Source organism: Perca fluviatilis, chromosome 1, assembly GCF_010015445.1.
Source record: "Perca fluviatilis chromosome 1, GENO_Pfluv_1.0, whole genome shotgun sequence".
Taxonomy (NCBI): Eukaryota; Metazoa; Chordata; class Actinopteri; order Perciformes; family Percidae; genus Perca; species Perca fluviatilis.
Window position 1 is genome coordinate 30932060 of NC_053112.1, and position 20528 is coordinate 30952587.

Below are 20528 nucleotides of genomic sequence, written 5' to 3' on the forward strand. Positions count from 1 at the left end.
CAGTGCCGTTTTGTCTGGCTTTGCAACTAGACCTTAATCCATGTTGTTCATTTCAATGGCTACTCATCAAAATGATGCCATTGTTGGCAAATTAGTGTCAATTAATCTTCAAATAACTGAAACAATATTTCATCTTTCACTCTGCTGCACAGATGCATTTTAAATAGTTTGCGGACACAAAATAGGCAAACCTTTTGAAACAATTTATAAAAATTGTATCCGTGCATTTGCTCATTAAATTAAAACAAAAAACATCACAAATATAAGCAGCAAAGACAATCCATAGGATTACAAATCTTTTATTTCAAATCATACCAAAAATATTAACACTAACAAGGTCATGCTAAAACAGAACTGACATAAATCAGTCCTTCCAGAAAAATGCTGATTTTTTTTGCAATTGTTGCGGGCAAAAATCCTTGATTATGCGGCACGTTTTCTTAAAAAATGCGATGGAATATAATAGGTTTGATGAAAAAGAGAGAGAGAAAAAAAAAAGTGATTCCAACACCCTGCTTTTCGATGATGTTCACGTCGCGTAATTACGTCACTTCATAACAAATGGCTGATCTTTTATGAAGTAAACATTTTCAACTTCCTGCTAAGGTATATGTGACTTTTTGCAACAAAAATGCGGGGATTATGAAATCATGCAAGCCCCGCATATTTTGTGCAGAAATCGGCAATTTATGTGGCTAAAATGCGGCGTATTTGAAAAATAAATGCGGCCCCCGCATAAATATGCGGAATTTGTCTGATTATGAATTGAATTATGCGATCGCATAATCGCGTTTTTCTGGAGGGACTGAATAAATACAATGAACGCAGGGGACGATGGCAAACACGTCAGCCGATGTACTCGATAAGTTGTTGGAGTTGTTCACAATTCTTCACAACCACCGGCAAAGACAGCAGAGCCTGCATGGAGAAAATTAAGACAATCATTAACTCAAATATCCATACATACAGTATTTACAATCTTGACAGAAAAAAAAAACTAAACAAAAAACAATATGAACCTCACCTCTCTGACTTTATTAATCACTTTGTTTAACATCTGAAGCTCATTCTCACTTTTCTGCTGGTTGGTCTGGTGGATCATTTGCTGTGAGAGACATTACAACATCGTGAACCACTGGATTACATCCTCAATTATACCACACTTCTTCTCTATTACATATGAAGAATAAACCAATGCTTTTATGTCTACTACAGTATATCAAGCTGCAACCCGATCTCACTCGAAAGCGTACAAATAACACGGGTTTCTACCGTGCAATGTGTACGCGAAAGTGAAATTCTAAGTGCATTACAGACGCGGAGCGCTCCAATTGAAGTCATGGGGACCGGTGCGTTTTATATGCACGCAGCTCGCGTCACCACGTTGTGTGTTATCGCGAGAACAGCATCACACACAAAAACATAGATATGGTTGGGTTTAGAGAAAGAATGCAGGGAAAGGCTTTAATAACACAACAAAATCCACAAAACCACACTAATAAACGGTTGGGTTTAGGGAAGAAACATTGGGAAAGGCTTAACAAAAAAACACTACAAAGTCGCGGAAAAATGCGCCACAAACACGCTAATTAACGGCCTAAAATCGCCAAACACGGGACGCGAACCCCGGTCTCCTGGGTGAAAGTCCTGTGTTTTACCCATCCGCCACCCCAACCAACCTCCTTACGCGGGCCCACGTCCCTTCATACTATAAACGCAGTGGTTTCCATTACTGTAATTGGAGCGCTCCGCGTATCTGCTGTACGCACAATTTCAATTCCGCGTACACATTGCACGCATTTCACAGGTGGAAACCCGTGATATTTGTACGCTTTTCAGTGAGACTGGGCTGCAAGCTGATACTTACATGTCTTTTTGCTCTATCGAGGAGTTTAACTCTGGCCTGCTCCCCTTCCTGAAGACTCAACTTCAGTCTCTCCACCTACAGATAAAACAATCAAAGAGACCGGTTAGAGAACCTGAAGCGTTTGCTCAATTATAACCTAAAAAGTATTATAACTACTATGTACCTGGCAATTCTCACACCATAAAGTGAAAGGATCATACCTCTCTCAATAACTGGATCTTCTCTTCCAAGAAAAGTGCCTGGTTAGCTGACTGGCTTCCAGCTTTCCTCAACTCCTCCCGCAGGTATTGAGACTCCACCTTTGACTGCTGGAGAGAACGCCGAAGCTCAACCACCTCCTTCCGCAATTCCTGTGAAAAATTTACAAATAAAAATAAACTATTACATTTAGCCAACTGTATGTATGCATGCATGAGAGAGAGAGAGAGATTTTGTGCCTTACGTTACTGTCAGTCTTGTGTTTAATTAGAGTTTCCTGGGTCTCTTGTATTTCTGCCATCAACTTTGTCACCATTTTCTCATCCTGTGTAAGGAGAATCTTTTTAGATGTTCTCAGTGCTTCTTCAGGTCAACAAGATAATTCCCATCAGTGGACGCCCTTTTGTAAACCATTTTGAATTTTGTTAGGCATCATAGATTAAGTCAACACTATGTACAGTAGTTCTGACCTGAGCTTTCTGCTGTAGTGCCTGATTTCCCCTCTCAAAAAGGCTGTTCAGGCGACTGAGTTGGTGATTGAGCTCAGACACCTCTGCCTCGTGTCTGTAGTCTGCAGCCTGCTGCTCCACCTGCAGGCCAGAGCTGGAAATGCATAAGATAATGTTGGAAAACAAAGAACACACACATACTCTACTGCCCCCCCCCCCCAAGCTTTTCTGAAAAAAGATTTTCTAAAATTTTTTTTTTAATTTTAAAGAAAACTTCAAATCCATTCCTCTAAGAATTATTTATATTAACACTTTGTCACCTCTTCAGTGTTACAGATTGACCATCTCAATACCAAACCTCTGACAAAGGCCCTACATGCTAAAACATGGTGAAGTGAGCTGACATTAGACTTGAGAAACTAACAGAAATTGGTTCATTAGTAGCAGCAGTACAGTCTCTCTACATGACTAATGTATCAAGTGTTGGCATGATTTGTTCCCAATTCAATTAACAATCAAATATATTGGAGATTTTTCTTTTTTTTTTAATTTATTTTTATATATATATATATTTAAAAGGGGTGATAGAATGATTATATAGGGTATTTCACAGCATTCCTTAAGGTCTCCTAATGGGGTATGTAACATTGGTTAGGCTGAAAATGGCCCAGGTGCTATTTTTTTGGCCCTTATGCATCCCTGCGTTTTGACTCTATTTGGAACAACAGCTTTTCTTCCAAATATGGTATGCTCATGAATATTTAGATGAGCTGCGCGCTGATTGGTTGAGGAGAATCCCAATACACACACACACACATTAGAGACACACGCTGATTGGTTGAGGAGAATCCCAATACACACACACACACATTAGAGACACACGCTGATTGGTTGAGGAGAATCCCAATACACACACACACACATTAGAGACACACGCTGATTGGTTGAGGAGAATCCCAATACACACACACACACATTAGAGACACACGCTGATTGGTTGAGGAGAATCCCAATACACACACACACACACATTAGAGACACACGCTGATTGGTTGAGGAGAATCCCAATACAACACACACACACATTAGAGACACACGCTGATTGGTTGAGGAGAATCCCAATACACACACACACACACATTAGAGACACACGCTGATTGGTTGAGGAGAATCCCAATACACACACACACACACATTAGAGACACACGCTGATTGGTTGAGGAGAATCCCAATACACACACACACACATTAGAGACACACGCTGATTGGTTGAGGAGAATCCCAATACACACACACACAATTAGAGACACACGCGTGATTGGTTGAGGAGAATCCCAATACACACACACACACATTAGAGACACACGCTGATTGGTTGAGGAGAATCCCAATACACACACACACACATTAGAGACACACGCTGATTGGTTGAGGAGAATCCCAATAACACACACACACATTAGAGACACACGCTGATTGGTTGAGGAGAATCCCAATACACACACACACACATTAGAGACACCGCAGCTGATTGGTTGAGGAGAATCCCAATAACACACACACACATTAGAGACGCGCTGATTGGTTGAGGAGAATCCCAATAACACACACACACATTAGAGACACACGCTGATTGGTTGAGGAGAATCCCAATACACACACACACGCTGATTGGTTGAGGAGAATCCCAATACACACACACACGCTGATTGGTTGAGGAGAATCCCAATACACACACACACACATTAGAGACACACGCTGATTGGTTGAGGAGAATCCCAATACACACACACACATTAGAGACACACGCTGATTGGTTGAGCGAAACACACACACACACACACACACACACACACACACACACACACACACACACACACACACACACACACACACACACACTAGAGACACACGCTGATTGGTTGAGCGAATCCCACACACACACGCTGATTGGTTGAGCGAATCCCACAACAACACCTTGATTGGTTGAGCGAATCCCACACACACACGCTGATTGGTTGAGCGAATCCCACACACACACGCTGATTGGTTGAGCGAATCCCACACACACACGCTGATTGGTTGAGCGAATCCCACACACACACGCTGATTGGTTGAGCGAATCACACACACGCACACACAAAATAAAAAAGTTTCGACACTTTCATTATAACTATAGTGTTGTTCTAACGTTACTCTTGCGACATAAAACCTCTACCAAAGCATTAACTCACCTTTTTAGCTAGTAAGCGTGGGGAGAGGAGAGTGAACCCCTGCAAGCCTGTCCTCTGCCAGTGCCTCTGCAGCGCTGCGTTAGATCCACAACTCCCTCTCGTCTGATATACTCGTTCTAAACCCTTTTCTCTCGGCCAGTAGGCTATTCCGTTGTACAGTCTGGAACACTGCATTTACGACCATGGTTCATTTTCAATATCCTTGCAAAACCTCCAAACTTTCTTCTTTTCTAAAGTACACAGCGCAGCTCGTGTGAGAGATCCTGACACAGCTCCAGCTCAGTGAGTCTATGAAGGTGGTGAGGCCGACAGGGAAGGCAGCGAACCCAGCCAGCAGCTGCCGCCTGTCTCGGCAGATTGTGGAGCTTATGAAGTTCGACACTGACTTACTAAATTTGCTATTAGCCATCAATTTTCATAAAACGGCCCATATTTGAGTTTTACATAGTTGATTTCTCGCAAAAAAAAAAAAAGTCTCAGAAGTGAATTTTGTAATGGAATAGCAGAGATCTGCACGACCTAGATTTAGAAGACTAACGACCTCAGATCAGTTAGTGGCCTATGTAAATTTGGGGGCGTTACAAAGATAGAAGGTTGAGCCAAATGAGGAGGATTTGGGAGGATGACGCCAACTTCCAGCTTTGTTCAGATTCGCCCGTTTTCAGAGGCAGTTTCAAATTGTGAGATTTGCAGAGGAAAGGGGTGTGAATGGGATTATGAGATTCTATGTATGTCCTATTTACCCTCCAAACTGTCGTTATTCAACTATGACAGGGTAAAATCGGTTTTGCATTCTATCACCCCTTTAACATTTTATTAACTGAGCATTTATTCATTGAATAAAAAACAAAGAAAAAAAAAAAAAAAAAAAAAAGTTAAATTTGCTTTGCGTTTGGTGTGAATCATCTCCACAACCACATACACATTTTACTGCACTTACATGGTGTTGTGCAGCTCCTCCAGCTGAGCATCCTTACGCTGTCGCAGCAGCTTCAGGGTGCCGATAAGTTCCGTGACGGTGCTGCCCAGGCCAGCGAACAACTCTGCCATGCTGCTTTGATCGTCCTCCTCAGGCTCAAACTCCACCGCACTGAAATTCTTTTTAGGGGTGATGGCAACGCGTGTGAAGGCGCTTGTCTCGCTGAACAAAGTTTCACACAGAGGCTCTGGTGTGTCTGAAGGGACTGAAGAGACAGTACCTTAAATCAGAGGACATTTAATCCCTCTCTGAACTGAGTTTGAGGCGTGTAGTTAGATGTACATGCGCTTTTTTAAATTTCATTATGGTCCACGTAACCAAGATGCTATGTCTGTGTGTCTATGCAAATCAGTAACTGCTTCAAAATTACTCTGAGACGAGTTAATTCAAAAAGGGCATTTTCAGCTATACATTATCCACGGCCTAGCTTATTATCTGTGGGGGAAATGGGATAATTGCAACAGCAGATAATGTAGACAGAACAAGTATAGAGTATTGAAGAAAATGCCATTACAGCAACACATTGTCACCTCCTACGTTTTAAAAGGAGAAACATTCTTAGTTATTTTTGGGAAACTGCCTCTTAACCCTCCTTCACAGGATGCTTTTTATACTCAGGAGCAAGTGTCCAACCTGAGTTTGGGAGGTGGATAATGGATGAAGCACCTTGACCCATTCAGACTGACCACCAGCATGGCTTTAACCAGCATCACTGCGTCTGTCTGAAAGTCTCCAATTGTGTTCAGAGTTAAGTAATTGGCTGCTTTTATGAGAAAATTTAATCTGTGACATTCTTGTCTCTTAAAGAACCAAGGCAGCCATTACCATAACCAAGTACACTTATTAGCCCAATAGCCATTACAATTTGGAAACATCACTTCTAGGAACATGCGGGGTAAGCTACAGTACCTGATCCAGGAGTTGTCTCTGTTGAGGAGTCTTCCTCCTCCTCAGCAGTTAATGCAACCATGATGCTATCGACAAAGGAGGAAGATGGGTGACGACGCTCCGCGGTGTGGACTGCATGAGACTCTTTATCTTTCGGTGGTTCTGGTTTCTGAAAAGACAAGCCTGCATGAAAACGTGTTTTTCTCCACAGTGCTGCAGTCCACTTAATTACAGTTAATTTCAGTATTACTTTCCTTTAAAAAACATTAAAAAATGTTGTACACCATGAAATTTGACACCACACATAAAGCAGTACACACAAACAGTTCTAGCCTTGCATGCTGTATCTACGTTAGGGATGCACCGAATATTCGGCCACCGAAAATTTTCGGCAGAAAATGCCCTTTTGGGCCATTTTAATACTTTCTATCACCGAAACAATACGGCCGAAAATGTTGTGATGACGCAAACAGAAACAGCGACCTGGACGTGTGTCAGTACCCGTTCCACCTGCAAAGCGTCTCCTAAGCAAAGCGGTTGAGACTGACCACGGAGTGAAAAAAATTAAAAGTACACTCTAAGAGTCTGTCAGCACACGTTTCAGTGAGATCTATTCTAAATAATAATAACAACAACAACTAAGCCATTCTGTTCTTAGGCTACTATATACTGTATGTAACTATCAGATTGTAGCCATATTTCTGAAAGAAATTTTTTTAATTAAACTTTAATATTAATTTATACAACTCAATGTCTTGATTTTAGTAAGGTTAGTACACAGTCATAGCCAGAAATGCAATGGTACTAATAATTGGGATAAGTTCTAACAGTGTGTCGGTTTTCGGTCTTGGTTTCTTCTTTTTCGGTTTTAGCCAAGAATTTTCATTTCGGTGCATCCCTAATCTACGTATAGAATATAAGCATGCCATGGGCACATATGTAAGTGGGACAAAGGTGGTGAAATTCAGCTGCTCTTCTGCTTTAGGTCGTCTCAAGCGGTTCTTTCGAGTTACCTGGTCATTGAGCGCTGCACGTAGTTCATTTGTCAGTCCTCGCAGTGTGTGATGCAGCAACGTAATTTCAGTGACCGCCTGTGCCAGTTTCTCTCCGAGCTCCAGCTGGGTTGCACTGGCTCTGGACTTTGTGGTTTCCAGCTCCTTGTGCAAACTCCGGTTCTCAAGCCTGCATTACACAAACGGACAAGTTTTAATTTAGTAAACAGACAAACAACTTCATTTTGTTTAAAACCCACTTTGTTTTGTTTTACCCACTTTGATTTTTTTTATCTTGATCAAATATACTATAAAGTCTAAAAGTAGGGAAAACAAAAAAGATAGGATGATAACTTACTGAAATTGACCAAGTTCTTCTTTTAGGTCCTCACACTGGATGTTCCGCTCTCGGAGTGCCTGCAGGTTGGCCATCAGCGTGCGCTCACTTTCTACCACCTGCTCCCTCGCCAACTCATTCTCCATCTGTAAGAACTGACACACAGACAACAGGTAATTCTAAAAACAGAAGTCACGTACTATGAGGACAGCACCTAACTGTATGAAGTCTTGATTTTTAGGGCAGAAAATAACCGGTGTCAATCAAGACAGCAAAAGTGATTTCAAAATCTTTACCAGACTGTACCAGACTGGGTAAATAAAAAGTTAGATTTTATTTCCATCATTTACCCTTGCAAAAAAAAAAAAAAAATAAAAAAAATGGCGTCTGCAAAAGTTTGGGAATCCTGCAGAGTTAATACCTTGTACTGCCCCCTTTGGCAAGTATCACAGCTTGTAAATGCTTTCTGTAGCCAGTCAAGAGTCTTTCAATTCTTGTTTGAGGTATCTTCGTCCATTCTTCCATACAAAAGTCTTCCCGTTCTTTGAGATTTCTGGGCTGTCTGTCACAAACTGCTCTTTTAAGGTCTATCCATAGATTTTCAATTATGTTGAGGTCAGGAGATTGTGAAGGCCATGGCAAAACCTTCAGTTTACACCTCTTGATGTAATCCACCGTGGATTTTGAGGTGTGTTTAGGATCATTATCCATTTGTAGAAGCCATCCTCTTTAACTTCAGCTTTTTCACAGATGGCATCAAGTTAGCGTCCAAAATTTGCTGAAATTTTCTACTCTTCTACTCGTGAAAGGTTCCCTGTGCCACTGGCTGACGATGTTTACAAGCTGTCATTTTCGGGTTATGGTCGGGTTAAGGTCACTATTCGGGTTTCTGAAACATTGGGAATAACCCGTTTACATGCGTGAGCAGAGAGTTACTCCTGTATACATGGCATTTGTAATAAATTGGCAATATCCCGAAGTAAACGGCCACGTACGGTTAGCATCTGGACAAACCCTGCTTTGCGTAACTTTTCGGTCACCTTCTTATAAATCTCACTATCTCGGTACTTTCTGCCGTCAACAAAAGACATCTTCATGGTTTTCACCACACTAATGAAGAAATTGGTTTCCTCCTCGCTCCAAAAGTGTGGTGCTGTGTCTCGCCATGTTTACCTCTACTTCTTGTTTACTTCCGGTATACTGCACGCAGGTTTTCTGGCGCATACAAGAAGTTCCTCTACTCAAAAGACCAAGATTCCTTGCGAATAGATCAGCGCAGAACATAAATCAATGTTCCTTTTGATGGAGATATGCCGATACGCGTTTACATGACCAAAATTTCGGGTTAGAAAAGGGGTAACCCAGGGATCATTTTCAGGTTTTTAAAAAACAGGAATATGAGCATATTCGTGTTTTTGCCGTGTTTACATGGCCGTGCGCGACCGGGTTATTGCTAATATTCCGGTTTTGAACGGGTTATTGGCTGCATGTAAACGTAGTCACTGTCAGGTCTCCACTTTCCAAAGGGGGCGGGGCATGATATGAACTCTGCAGGGTGCCCAAACTTTTGCAGATGCCATTTTTTTGTTTGTTATTTTGAAAGTGTAAATGATGGTAATAAAATCTAACTTTTGACATATTATAAGAATGTCTGTCATTTGATGCCTTTGAGATTTTTCCATCTTTTCTTGGCTTCTTTATGCACATTCATACAAATTTTTACCTGGGGTGCCCAAACTTTCGAGCCCCACTGTAAAAGGCAGCAATAAGAGGATCTAACATCACAGAAACATTTCAAGTCAATATTTAAAAAGGTTCTCCAAGTGTAATATATAAATCTCCCTCAAGTTAAGCTTGTAAAACTTACCTCGTTCATCTCCCGCACACCACGAAGTTGTGTGCAAACCTCCTGGAGCTGCTGGATCTGTAGGTTCTGGGACTCTGAGAGGAGCTGCAGGTGACTGAACTTCTCCTCTGTTTGAGCCAGAGCCTGACTTAATTCAGAGACGCGCTGCTCTGACTGATCCAGGGATGTCTCCAACCTGGACCCAAGCACAGACAAAACGCAGGCAGTGGGCATTAGTTGTACTATTTTAGGTGACCGGGCTCGACATTAATTTTTTGAAGACAAGTGCATTTACGTTCCACTTGTCGATGCACAAAAGTCACTTGTCCGGGTAAAGATGTATCATTTTATAATTTTTTTGCGTTTTGCTAATGCAGAATTTGAACAAACCGTTGAAAGCTTGTTTGACCGAGGCAGATTTACCAAGGGATCCTTTAAAGGTGTAGCTACTTTACAGTTGAATATTAGCTGATATTTAACTGCGTACATTTAACAGATACTAGGGCAGGGACGATTCGTCGAAGTCGTCGATGAGTCACTAAATAAAAATAAATAAAACTTACGTGCAAATTAATGTAATGCGGAACTACTGTTAGATACACGGGTTCTAGGCACACCTGATCTGTAGCCCCGCCTTAGCTCTGAAGCTAGCCGAGCTCCTCCGCCTACATGCAGTTTTTTGTCAGGTCGACGGTCCAGTGAGTGAGTTAGAGATAGCAGCACGAAAGGACGAGTATGGTGAGTGGTGGCAACCCACAAGAGTTCCCCACCGGCCTCTAAGATCGCAAGTTTGGCAAAACTTCGAGATTGTATGGCTGCAGCGTGGAGTCTCTCGTGTCATGTCTTCTCATGCCGTCCCCGCCTTGAAAACGTTGGTCTTCGGGTCAGTTCCAGTAGTAGGCTACAGGCGAGAGAGTGGGGGATAAGACGAGGACTGTGTGTCGGCATCGTTCAGCAGTTGTTGGGTATGTGAGTGGAAATACATCTAACATGCTAACGCACATCAGACACATCACCTAGATGTGCCAATCACTGGAACAAGACCCAAAAAAAAAAAAAAACTGTCCAACTTCTCCTCCCTACAGTGCTTAACCAGCCTTTAGATACAAATAATTAAAGTTAAATTAAAAAGGGAAAAGAGCTTGGATGTTAAACAAGAGCGTATTATTTTACCTAGTGTTAAAAACACAAATACAGGTTAATCTGTCATACACTACTCTTTTTGCACTTGCTCGGTTTACTGTTAAGTTTTTAGTTTTGTATTCCTCCTGAAAGTGACTTTATTTTGTGGTTGGATTGATAGCCTACATCTGGCTTCAGGTTGCACTAAAAATTCATTTTACTTGAACAGTGCAGTGTTAAACAATTTTAATAAATAGAGAATTGAACCTTATTGAAATTTGTTTTGTGTAAATGGTCAATAATTGAGCAATGGGAAAATAAATCGCTCATCGAAAAAATAATCGCTAGATTAACCGTTTAAAAAAAATAATTGTTTGAGACAGCCCTAACCGATACAAATGCTGGTAATGCTTGCTAGGTACATAGTTGCCGAGCCCGCAGAACATTACTCCTCCTTCATAAAACGCACCTAGTCGAATTCATCTCTCCAGCTGTTCACAAATTTTCTTTCCCTTTTTTTAACCTCATATGGTGCCATAGTTGTAAGGTTAATTGTTCTTGGGGCTTTCCCTGGCACTTGGCCGGGCTGTGGAGCCTGAAGGAACATCACTCTCCGCTCCAGTCTCCACCACTATTCTTCTGAGGCAGGTAAAAATGTATGTTTAAACTGCGGGCGATTATTACTTGGACCAACTCCAAATTGCTCTATATTTCATATCTAACCAAACCATTTCAACCTGAAAGTTATTGAGTCTACCTAATGAGTAGATAATCAATTACCACGTACTCATTTGCTCGGTCCTTTGCAAGCTGGATGTCCTTCCATGACTGCTTCAACCTGAAACAACAATTTGTTTTAGCAACATGCTATATTTCAGTAAGTACTTTTTGCTTCTTCAAGATCCCCCTCAAAAATGTTTCAGTAGGAGTTTCTTTTTATGTTCCTGAGCACATGTATGCCACCAACAAATTAGTGTTGTTGTGGGGATCATACTTTGTAGTCTCAGCATCAAGGGCCTGCTCCAAGAAGGTGTAGGAGGCCAAAGTGGAGGAAACCGTGGCAGACAGCTCCGTCACCTTCCTCTCCAGCGGACCCCTCTCTTCCTCTCTTTCAGTTAGCTTCTGACGCAGCACACCCATTTCTGAAATTGAAGGAAAAGGAAATGTTAGCAATTTTATAAGCTGATAAAGAAAAATATTTTGACCATTCAACTATTTGAAAAGAAAAGGAACAAAATGACCAAAGAAACTTTTCACCTGAGGTCAGAATTGTCCCCTGCAGAGTTAAATCACTAATCTGTTCTCTGGCAGTTTGGAGATTCATATAAGCATGGTTTAACTCCTCTTCGATCTGTTGGGTACAAGTTCATTTAAAAAATTAAATAAATAAAAAATATCCTCATTCTTATAAGACAAGTAGAAAAGTGATTCGCCAAGTGTCCCAAATACAGTATAAACATCCAACCTGCTCTCTCTCTTCCACAGCTTGGTCTCTTGCAGATATGTGTTCATCCCTCTCTCTCAAAGCAGCAGCTGCCTTCTTATTTAGCTTCAGAAGCATGGGAGCAGTTTTCTGCATCAGGCCTCTGACTGTGCAGAGCTGTGGAAACACGACCATGCAAAAGCATCCGTATTATGATCATTAATGCATTTAAAATAAAGTGGTAAATGGGGTCACAAATCAAAACACCATTTAACGGAGCAAAATTTGATCAACTATTGTGTTATTAAACTGTGAACAAATGCCAGAGATCAAACTACAATATGTCCATCTTTTTTTTAAGCTGCTGGCAGATAGGACTTTGGAAATATGCATGCTGTATGATGAAGGGGTGTGCCATACCATATCGTTCTCAATAATACTGGTATAATTGTTTTTAAATATAATATGAAAAAATTAATATTGTCATAACAGCAATGTTCCAACTTGTTGACATAATTGCCTGTTAATGTGGCTACTGTTTGGATTTGCACTTTGTATTATTTATACAGAATCTGAATATCACCGAGTTACTGTCTTACAAACTAAATAAAAATACATTTGAATTACTGAATATTTAAAAAGGCAAAGTGTTAAGGTTTATGCTGACAAAACTGTTGCAAATGTTCTTGAAATTAAAAATAAAATTTTAGTAAAGTTTAGTATTTTGTCATATCATTGAGAATATAATTATCACAAATATATCATAAAATATCGTAATATTTTAGGGCCATATCACCCAGGCCTTGTGTGATGGTATTGTTACGTGCCTACAGTGCTTATTTGAGTGCCTTTTAAAAATTATATACTGTACATACTTCTTTCATCAAACTGGATTGTTCATCCATGGTTGTGGACAAAACAGCAGAAGCAGAATTCAGCATTTCAGCGCAGGCCTGGTTTAATGCAACCTGCATTAGTAGAGAAAGAATGAGAAATTAAACATTCTGATTGAGGTTATGATGAATAGGTTAAAGTAGAGTGGTTTGCTTCTGCCAGTTTTCTGTACCTGTTGTGGGTAAGTCTGGTCTAGGGCAGCTGACAGTTCTTGCTGAGACCCCACAATCCTCTCCAGCTCTGAGATTTCTTTGGCACAGTGTGTCCTCAGCTGTTCCATTGCACTGAAGGCCTGAAAACCAACAACCAGACAAACTAAATGCTCCTGGAATAAATGAATAAATAATATTCTCTCTCTCTCTCTCAAAATAAACATGTCAAAAATGTACTTTGGAAGGCAGTTTGAATAGTATTAAGCTTAAGAGGCCTGCACATTGTTTTTTAAATGCCTCAGTTTAGTCCTAACTCAATCAGCAAATTCTTTAATAATTATTCTATCTTCAGTATTTACCAATACAAAAAAACAAAATACTCAACCTGCAGTAGTCGCTTTTTTGCTTGGAATAGTCATGGAGACAAAACATACATTGAACTACTTAAGTCACATTAACAATTAAGAGATTTGTCACCGTGCTTACCGCCTCCTTATCTCTGAAGGCCTCCTCCATCTGTATCATCATGTCATCTCTTTGGTGAAGAGCATCTTTGACCTTCTGCATCATTGTTGTCTGCATTTCCTTTGTTTTCTTTAACAGAGACTTCATCTGATCGTACTAAACACAAGCAAAATACACAAACTAATTCATACCCACTGGATAATTACACAGAAGCTAATTAGAAGATAATTACAGCATGCAAGACATGTTTACATACATGTAAAACAAGGCTTTGACAGTCCTCTCTGATGTCATTTCCCATTTGCTTCATGTTAGAGAGAGCAGCATCTGTGTCACAACTCAAAGAGGTCTGTTGGGACAAATGCACACACTTCACTGTTATGAAAGAGCAAAATCAGGTGTGTCACTGCATTCTTTTCACATACAATGTTAATCCTTAAAACAAAGCATGTGCCAGAGCCTTTTATCTATAACGTTTAGACAATTTTGCAACATAAAACATGTTACGTCATTGGGTCTCACCATGGTGACCCTCGTGTCCTGCATACACTGGGTAAGATTCTGTAGAGAACTATCGTCCATCTCCAAATCACCAACCCTGTTTAGAGCCTCCAAATATAGGTCTCTGTATATTGTGGTCTATATAAAATAAAAAACAAATACATTAAAACAGAGATTGTGGATGAACTAAAAGAAACCTAAGACATTGCAATAGCAAAAGAACTAAACTTACAAAAAGTGCATACTCTAAATGCTTCAAATCTCTCACAGTCAGCCCCTTAAAAAAGGAACACGCCGACTTATTGGGAATTTAGCTTATTCACCGTAACCCCCAGAGTAAGACAAGTCGATACATACCCTTCTCATCTCCGTGCGTGCTGTAACGCTGTCTGACGGCTCCAGCATTAGCTTAGCCCAGCACAGATCCTGCAGGTAACTGGTTCCAACTAGCCTACTGCTCCGAATTGTGACAAAGTGACAAAATAACAGCAACATGTTCCTGTTTACATGTTGTGATTTGTAGAGTACCGCGCGTGTACAAAAACACGACGCAGCCATCTTCTATCCGTAAAACAAACCGGGAACAATATTCTCAGACAGGCTTGCTGCGAGCATATCACTCCCGCCAAGTACTATATTCTTCCGCCCGAGAATATAGTTCCGGTTTTGCGGTTGTTTACTTAAAGATAGCTGTGTATCATTGTTATTTGTACCGCGTGTGACTCTACAAATCACAACATGTAAATAGGAACATGTTGCCGTTATTTTGTCACTTATTCGGAGCAGTAGGATTACTGGAACCATTCACCTGCCTGTTCTGTTATGGGCTGATGCCGCTGGAGCCGTCAGACAGCTTTACAGCACGCACGGTGATGAGAAGGGTATGTATCGACTTGTCTTACTCTCGGGGTTACGGTGAATAAGCTAAATTCCCAATAAGTCGGCGTGTTCCTTTAAAGAGGTCTGAATGTGTGCTTACCTGACTGAGTTCAGTGTGGTCTGTCTGCACTAGTTTCTCCCTGAGGTCTGAGGGTGCAGGGCCTGCAGAAGAACATCCATTTGCCCTGGCTGCAGCCAACTGCTGCACAAGAGCCTCAACCATGATCATGCTAGACCTTAACCCTTGCTCCAGCTCTTTTCTGGGGAGACCCTCAAGACCGCCCGGAGGTAGACTGACAGAAACAGTGAAAGGCAGACAGAAAAAACAGATATTTGAATTAACCATGTCATATTCAGAAATCATTGGCAACCTAACTAATCCAGAGGCAACACTTACTTCCACAGGAGAGGGTCAGTCAGAGTACAGGAATCAACCACAGAGAAATCCCTCTTTCGCTCAAATTGACCAGATGTATTGACGCTGTGGTCCAACCATTTAACAGGAGTGGTGCCCACACATACACTGTGGGATTCTGCAGGAGTAGCAGCAGCAGGACGCAGAACTGTAGTGGAGATAGCAGCAGGACCCATCTTTCCTGATGCCAAGAAAAGGAATTCTGCCATCTGCCGAAGCTGCTGCTGAAGGGAACCATCTGGAATCATAGGCATATCCAGAACCTCCACTTCAGTCTGAGGCACTGCACAGGGCTTTGCACCCAAATCCTCAATGGGCTCACTGACTGGGTCTGACTGGGACACTGCACAAGGCTTTGCACACACATAATCAAGGGGCTCAGTGACTACATCTGGCTGGGGCTTGCACTCTAGTGCTGTAGAGTTAAACAGAGGACGTGGCATGGGGCTTACCAGGTGCTCTCCCCATAACCCAGGTTGGTCTAAATTTGAAAAAGTACCAGCCAAAAAGCTTGCTCCACCCTTGAGAGCAGAATCTTCAGCCAAAAATTGGTCAAAAGCAGGACCCTTAAAAGCCTTTAATACAGCGAGAGAGGCTCTTCTAACAGTCGGACTGAGGAACCCAAACGGCAAACCTGATGCTACTGAGGGACATTCTGACAGCACTTTCAAAACATTAGGGAGGTTTTCTGACTGAGGTTTTTCTGCAGAATTCCAAAGAATCGGTCCATTCCCGGATGAACTGAGAGCACAGTCTTTGGCCTCACTGGATTTATAGGGTTCACTGCTGATTTGCACTTGAGAGAAGTGTTCCTCATGCACTTCCGCAAGTGATGGAATCTCTGTCGAAACTGCAAGATGGCTGCTGTCAGAAGACTCTGCTCTATAAAGCATTGCAGGCAATGCAATGTCCACAGGATGCATCAAGTCCTTTTTTGAAGTTTCTTGCATTTGACACTTAACAGATTTATCATCCAATGCCTTTAAATATGTGTTAGTCAGTGAAGACATACTGACAGCTGGTGGGTCAGTATCAAACACAACTTCTTCATTTTCCACATGACTGTTAGGTTTCTCATAGTCCTCTTGAATGTGATCCTGTGTAAGGTAAGTAGGTACACCATTGTCATCCAGGGGCTGGCAGATCACAGCCTGGTTGTCAGGCAGAGGGAAAATCTTCTGAGACAATCGAGTGCAATTTGGTATTTCAATGTTCCTTCCGGCACTGATTAAAGAGCTGAATGTATTCTCCGCTTGTCCACCAATCGGGGAATCTTGCACCACCAGGCTTATCAGTTTATCCTCATCCACAACATCAGGGCTGAATGGTAATGGTTCCCCCAATGGGTAATTTTCAATATTGCAGTGTGGGTGATCTGAATGATCATTACGGTTTTGCACATAGTGGTCACTAGCAAACATGCTTGACTCTACACCATAATTGTATGACTCACTGCAGGTTGCAGTTTGGACAGCTGGTAGAGGAACAGCCTCATCTGCAAGTTTGGTGCCACCAGAAATCACACCTCCACTGCAGTTAAATGATTTGAAGGTTGCATCACTCAGTCCATCAGCAGGCTTTTCAGGAGTATTTGTGGTGTCAGAGAAGGTGGTGATGACACAAACACCATTTTCACTGCTAAAGTAGGGATGATCCATGAGGGGTTCCACTTGACATAATTGGCCACAATCAGAGATATTTGTTAAATTTACACTGTGGTCTTGTAAAGGTTCACCCAGCTGTGCCTTGGGCAGAGGAATGGTCTCCTCTTGTAGTCTGGTGACATCAGAAACTTCCACCTCACCTCCATCACAGACAAATGATTTCCAAGTGACATCTTTCTCGTCAAAGCAGTCATTCTGAAAACATCTGAAATCTTTTGTGGCACGTTTATTATCCAAGTCTTCAGGGGTTAGTTTAGAGTTTGAAATGTCACAGAGACATGCTGCATCAACGTCAATCAAAGAAGCATCTTTCATCTCAGGATTGTAATAGGGGTGATCAATGTGGTCACTGCATGACTGAACTATTATAGTGTCAGAGAGGACTGTATCTTCGGTTTCTTGCATGTTTTTCATAGCCTGGTCCTTGGGCAAAATAATACTCTCTTCTGCACACACTAATGAGCCTGTAACCTCAACCTCCCCACCAGGACAGACAAGGGATTTAAATGTTACATCTCCAAGTCCACAAGCTGTCTCAGTAGTAGTATTATCAATGGTGGAAGCATTGATTTGAATCACTTTGGTGGAAGAAGGAGCCTGCAAGCGGGGTTCTGGGTCACTGAGAGGAACATCACCCTGTTGATTAGAATGAATGAAAATGTAAGAAAAAGTCACAAAGACATTGAAAACAATAGGAGTAGTATAGTATAAACCCACCATGGTCAGTTTCACAACATCAGCATTGAGCAGCGATTTGAACCTCGATGGAGTTGACCTATGCAGCATTTCATTCTGCAGACTTCTCAGAGGGGTACGCTCTCCACCTTTGCTTGACGGCTAACACCATAAGTCAAACAATGCATTACTAGCGTGTTAAATCATAATTTAACAACATCATGCATAACAAAGCACAAAAGTCTTACCAAGCCTTCCCCACTGGAACGTGACTTCCTGGAGGACATTACTCCGGTGTGTTGGGACACTTAGTTTACAGCTGCAAATTAAGACAGACATTTTTTTTGTATAAAACGTGATTAAATGTGGATTAAATTTATTGGTGGACATTAATGTTACGTCAGTCTCTACAGAGAAATCAAGTTCACCCGCTTGCTAAGAAGCTAACGTTAACGATATTAACGTTAAGTGTCTGACTACAGGCAGTTGGCCTTAGCACATTGATACACGCTAATACAGTAACTTATCAAACATAACTTGGGTGCATGGTGAAACAATAAAATATCACTCAATACGTTGCTAAGAATTACGTTAGATAGGGCGTAGGGCTAGCAAACTCCTAACGTTAGTTTAGGAAAGCGTTACCGAAGTCGTTAGCTAACGTAAGTTACCGTTACGTCAACTCTAGCTAGTTAGTTTGCACACACACTTTCCAGCGGCAGCTAACGAACATTTTAAATAAACCAAACTATGGCCTGTGAAATAAAGTAAAAGCATGTTACCTTCCAACTTGCACCAGCCAACTTTAACCAACGTTGCAAAAATATACAAGAATAGGATAAACAAACCCTGCGTCAAACAGCCATCAACCGCGTTTCATTCAAAACACAAATGTCAGCTCTGCTATTGGACTATTTATCTTCTTCGGTTGTTGTGTCACGCACTGAGAGGACGTACCGCGTACTACCACACACTGCTGCCGCCAACAGGAAGTTAATGTCAGTTGTTTTTTTTAAAACATTCAGTCATCACAGTTCGTAAACATAAGATTATAAGGTACATAAATAATTGCAAATAATATAATATGAAGACAAGTATGAAGATGATAAATTAAACATAAACAAATAAAAAGATAGAAAAATAAAGAGGTGACAGACTTACAAACTTCGTTAAAGATATTGACAGCAGATGTTCTTAATTAAATAGTTTTTTTGAGTATTTATCAGTTAGTAAATTCGCTTTCTTATTTCTTACCAATTTAAGAGACTCAAAGTAAATGTCAGTTTCAATTAATAGTTTAAAACATGGTCTTGATTTGGAAACTGTTGTGAATTTGTGGAACTTACCTAATAAAATAAAGAGATTTAAAATATTACATACATTTCTATCTTTACATTCAAAATAGGTAATAATATGTTTCCCTTCAAGGGTTGATTGTATGTGTTGTTTTAGATACCATATCATTTTCAAAACTTTGTCAGAATGTAATAGAGAATGAACAACCATAAAAAAGATGGGTTAACGATTCTTGTTCTGTCTTACAAAAAGTACAATAGTTATCAACAGGCATGAATTTTGAGATAAACAGGCTTGTAGGATATATATTATGCAATATTTTCAAATGTAATTCCCTAATTTTGTTTGTGATACAATATCTAAAAGGAACAAGCCACGCTCTATGCCAGTTAATATCAAAATGAGAATTCCGGAAAAATTTCCCACGAGGTGTTATTTTCTTTAAATTTAGAAAGCATTTTCTAATGTGCTTATTAGTACCATTGCTGCTCATAATATCCATACTGTTTATGTAAAGAGTACAATTAAAACCAGGAACTTCATTTTGTTTTTTATAACTTTTCATTAGTTCTAATATGCCATTAGGTATGGATTTGAAAACTGAGTTATATTCTTTTAACGTTATCGGGAATGCCTTCTCTCTGAGAAAAGATTCATAATTAAGTCATTGGCTATTACAATCAAAAAGATATTTTACGAAGATAATATCTCTATCGATCCATTTCTGCAAATAGAGTGACTTGTTCCCTTTAGTGATGCATTCATAATTCCATAAGATAGACTTGTGTGGAGAAAAGTTATGAGAATGACACAGCTTTCAGGCCAAAAGAGCTTGTTGATAAAATTGGGATAGTTTTAATGGCAATCTTGTAATATTGCAGATATGAAGACCTAAATATTTTACACATTTCTTAACAGGTATATTAAAAAAAATTTCCTCTTCAGTCTGATACAGACATCAAATTCCACATTTAGATTTAGAGTGTTAAACCTGAAGCAGCTGAAAATTGGCCAATTAGGGATATAGCATATTCAATCTGATGTTTGTCACTCAAAAAGAAAGCTGTATCATCCGCTAGTTGAGTTACTCTAATTTCCTTACCAAAAATAGACAAACTTTTAATAATAGGATTATGTCGAATATGTAATGACAGTAATTAAACCACCAGCAGGAACAAGAACGGTGAAATAGGGCAGCCCTGGCGAAGTGATCTCAGTACAGGAAATCTTTTTGTGGTGTGTGAATATAATA

General features: G+C 40.6%; 1 protein-coding gene across 3 annotated transcripts; it reads right to left on the reverse strand.

Moving 5' to 3' along the window:
• Nucleotides 1-689: 689 nt before the first annotated feature.
• Nucleotides 690-18886, reverse strand: spag5 (sperm associated antigen 5). Of its 3 annotated transcripts, none has more exons than XM_039814002.1 (25): nucleotides 18763-18886; nucleotides 18229-18299; nucleotides 18023-18142; nucleotides 15624-17941; nucleotides 15327-15519; nucleotides 14369-14485; nucleotides 14103-14195; nucleotides 13868-14002; nucleotides 13402-13521; nucleotides 13211-13303; nucleotides 12378-12512; nucleotides 12170-12263; nucleotides 11907-12054; nucleotides 11700-11750; nucleotides 9812-9986; nucleotides 7966-8099; nucleotides 7629-7797; nucleotides 6637-6784; nucleotides 5689-5932; nucleotides 2536-2668; nucleotides 2310-2390; nucleotides 2068-2217; nucleotides 1868-1942; nucleotides 1025-1105; nucleotides 690-918 (listed from the first exon to the last, which is right to left on the reverse strand). In XM_039814002.1, the coding sequence occupies exons 2-25, from the start codon at nucleotides 18265-18267 to the stop codon at nucleotides 847-849; spliced, it is 5118 nt and encodes a 1705-aa protein (XP_039669936.1). In that variant the 5' UTR covers nucleotides 18268-18299; nucleotides 18763-18886; the 3' UTR covers nucleotides 690-846. The 3 variants fall into 3 exon arrangements, with proteins under 3 accessions (XP_039669936.1, XP_039669920.1, XP_039669927.1); XM_039813986.1 differs by having other exon boundaries at nucleotides 5689-5947; XM_039813993.1 differs by having other exon boundaries at nucleotides 5689-5947; nucleotides 18829-18856.
• Nucleotides 18887-20528: the final 1642 nt, after the last annotated feature.

What these genes read in the sequence shown, in the direction of transcription:
- spag5 (XM_039813986.1), bottom strand. Translation starts at nt 18,267, where the DNA reads ATGTCCTCCAGGAAGTCACGTTCCAGTGGGGAAGGCTTG. An exon ending in CTGTGGAAGAGAGAGAGCAG is followed by an intron (nt 12,264 to 12,377) that starts GTTGGATGTTTA and finishes TGTACCCAACAG; the next exon opens with ATCGAAGAGGAGTTAAACCA. An exon ending in CACTACAGCAGAAAGCTCAG is followed by an intron (nt 2,391 to 2,535) that starts GTCAGAACTACT and finishes CTCCTTACACAG; the next exon opens with GATGAGAAAATGGTGACAAA.